This window comes from Bison bison, unplaced genomic scaffold (assembly GCF_000754665.1).
Source record: "Bison bison bison isolate TAMUID 2011002044 unplaced genomic scaffold, Bison_UMD1.0 scf7180017847889, whole genome shotgun sequence".
In the NCBI taxonomy this organism is placed as follows: Eukaryota; Metazoa; Chordata; class Mammalia; order Artiodactyla; family Bovidae; genus Bison; species Bison bison.
Genome location: NW_011478462.1, coordinates 5,026 through 6,735, shown reverse-complemented (window position 1 = coordinate 6,735; position 1,710 = coordinate 5,026). Strand labels below are relative to the sequence as shown.

Here is a 1,710-nt window from a genome sequence, read left to right as displayed (position 1 = left end):
TGTGGCTGTGGACAGCTGTAGGACGGAGGTTCTGGCTCTGTGGTTGTTGAGGAGGTGGGGCAGCAGCTTTGGTGGGACCTGGGGGCAGGACGGCCAGTGTGAGGCTGCCAGGGGTGAGACCCCCGGGGGCATCTCAGAGTGAGAACAGGTGATGGGTGACCAGACCATGTGCTGCTGTGGGTGTGAGGACACAGATAAAGGGGCCGAGGCCTGGCTGCTGCCTGGGTCAGTGCGGGGTGGGGGCAGAGGGCAGGGACCCCTGAGGGACATGGACAGGCAGAGGACCCGGTGGCCAGGGAGCCTCAGAGAGGATCCTGGCCCAGACTCAGGAGAGGCGCTTTCCCAAGGCACGGAGTGGTCCTTGGGGTCGAACCTGTACTGCTTGCCATGGGTGGAGGCTTTGTCCTGGTCTGCTGGGGCCAGGGATGGGGGAACAGACAGCCATGCTGATGCTCTTTCAAAGTGATTGGCTGTGGCTGCGAGTGGTAGGCCCTGGTGGGGAGGGGGGGGTTAAATAAGGGAAGTGGTTTTTCCTCTTGGTGGGAGGCCTAGAAAAGGCTGGAGAGTGGGCCAGTGGGAGGTAGGGCAGGAGGAATGGAGGTGGTGGGGAGAGTTTGCTCGGGGAACCTGCCCCCTGCCCCTGCCCTTACCTCCAGCCCATGTGTGGTCACAGCAAAGCTACCTGTCTATTCTAGGGTGCCCTGGGGGACTGGGGTGTGATGAGAAGGTTCAGCGGATGGGGGAAGAGTCAGCAGAGTAGTAGGGAGCCAGTGCTGGGCCAACACGTGGAGCCTGCAGTGCCCCGGCAGAGGAGCAGGGCACCAGGCGGCCCTGGGACTCCCAGGTGGCTCAGTGGCGGTCCCATCCATTTAGCGGTGACTGAAGCCCTGCGGGCGCCAGGCAAGATTCCAGGCTGCAGCGGGACACGGAACCTGCACGACAACCTGTCGGATCTGCGCGCCCAGGTGGCGGCCAACCAGAAGGGCATCCAGCTGGTGGGCGAGCTCATCGGGCAGTACGGCCTGGACGTGGTGCAGGCCTACATGGGCCACATTCAGGTGGGCCGGGGGCAGCAGAGCGGGTAGCTCTGTGCTCGCCCCCAGGTGGGTGGGCAGAGGAGGAAGGGGCACCTGGCCCACCTGGAAGGGACATGGCTGATGCTGAACTCCCCACCAGGCAAACGCAGAGCTCGCTGTGAGGGACATGCTTCGGGCCTTTGGAACTGCCCGGCAGGCCCGGGGCCTGCCCCTGGAGGTGTCTGCAGAGGACCACATGGACGACGGTTCCCCTATCCGACTCCGAGTGCAGATCAACATGAGTCAGGTCAGTCTTGGGAGGGGGTGGGTACCTCCTCGGGCATCACGGGCACACCTGCCGGGCTGCTGACCTCTCCCCCACTTTGGTGGGCAGGGTAGCGCGGTGTTTGATTTCAGCGGCTCAGGGCCGGAGGTGTTCGGCAACCTCAACGCGCCGCGGGCCATCACGCTGTCTGCGCTCATCTACTGTCTTCGCTGTCTGGTTGGCCGCGACATTCCACTCAACCAGGTGCGCGGGGCTGTGCTGTGTGCAGGGACAGCGGCTCCATCCCAAGCCCGGGTCACCCTCAGTGACCGGGAGAGGTCAGCTCAAGGTCGGCTAGATCTTAGGGAGCAGGTGGTGTACCTCCCTCCACACAAACCCCCGCACCCCCCACCCCCCCTCCTTGTTGAC

General features: G+C 64.3%; 1 protein-coding gene across 1 annotated transcript in view; it reads left to right on the top strand.

The window, feature by feature from the left end:
• OPLAH (5-oxoprolinase (ATP-hydrolysing)) overlaps positions 1-1,710 on the top strand; it is an 11,794-nt gene that overhangs the window by 6,370 nt on the left and 3,714 nt on the right. Inside the window, exons 9-11 of the mRNA XM_010844164.1 lie at positions 696-1,058; positions 1,177-1,323; positions 1,411-1,704. Coding sequence (XP_010842466.1) covers positions 696-1,058; positions 1,177-1,323; positions 1,411-1,704 — 804 coding nt within the window. The remainder of the gene's footprint in view (positions 1-695; positions 1,059-1,176; positions 1,324-1,410; positions 1,705-1,710) is intronic.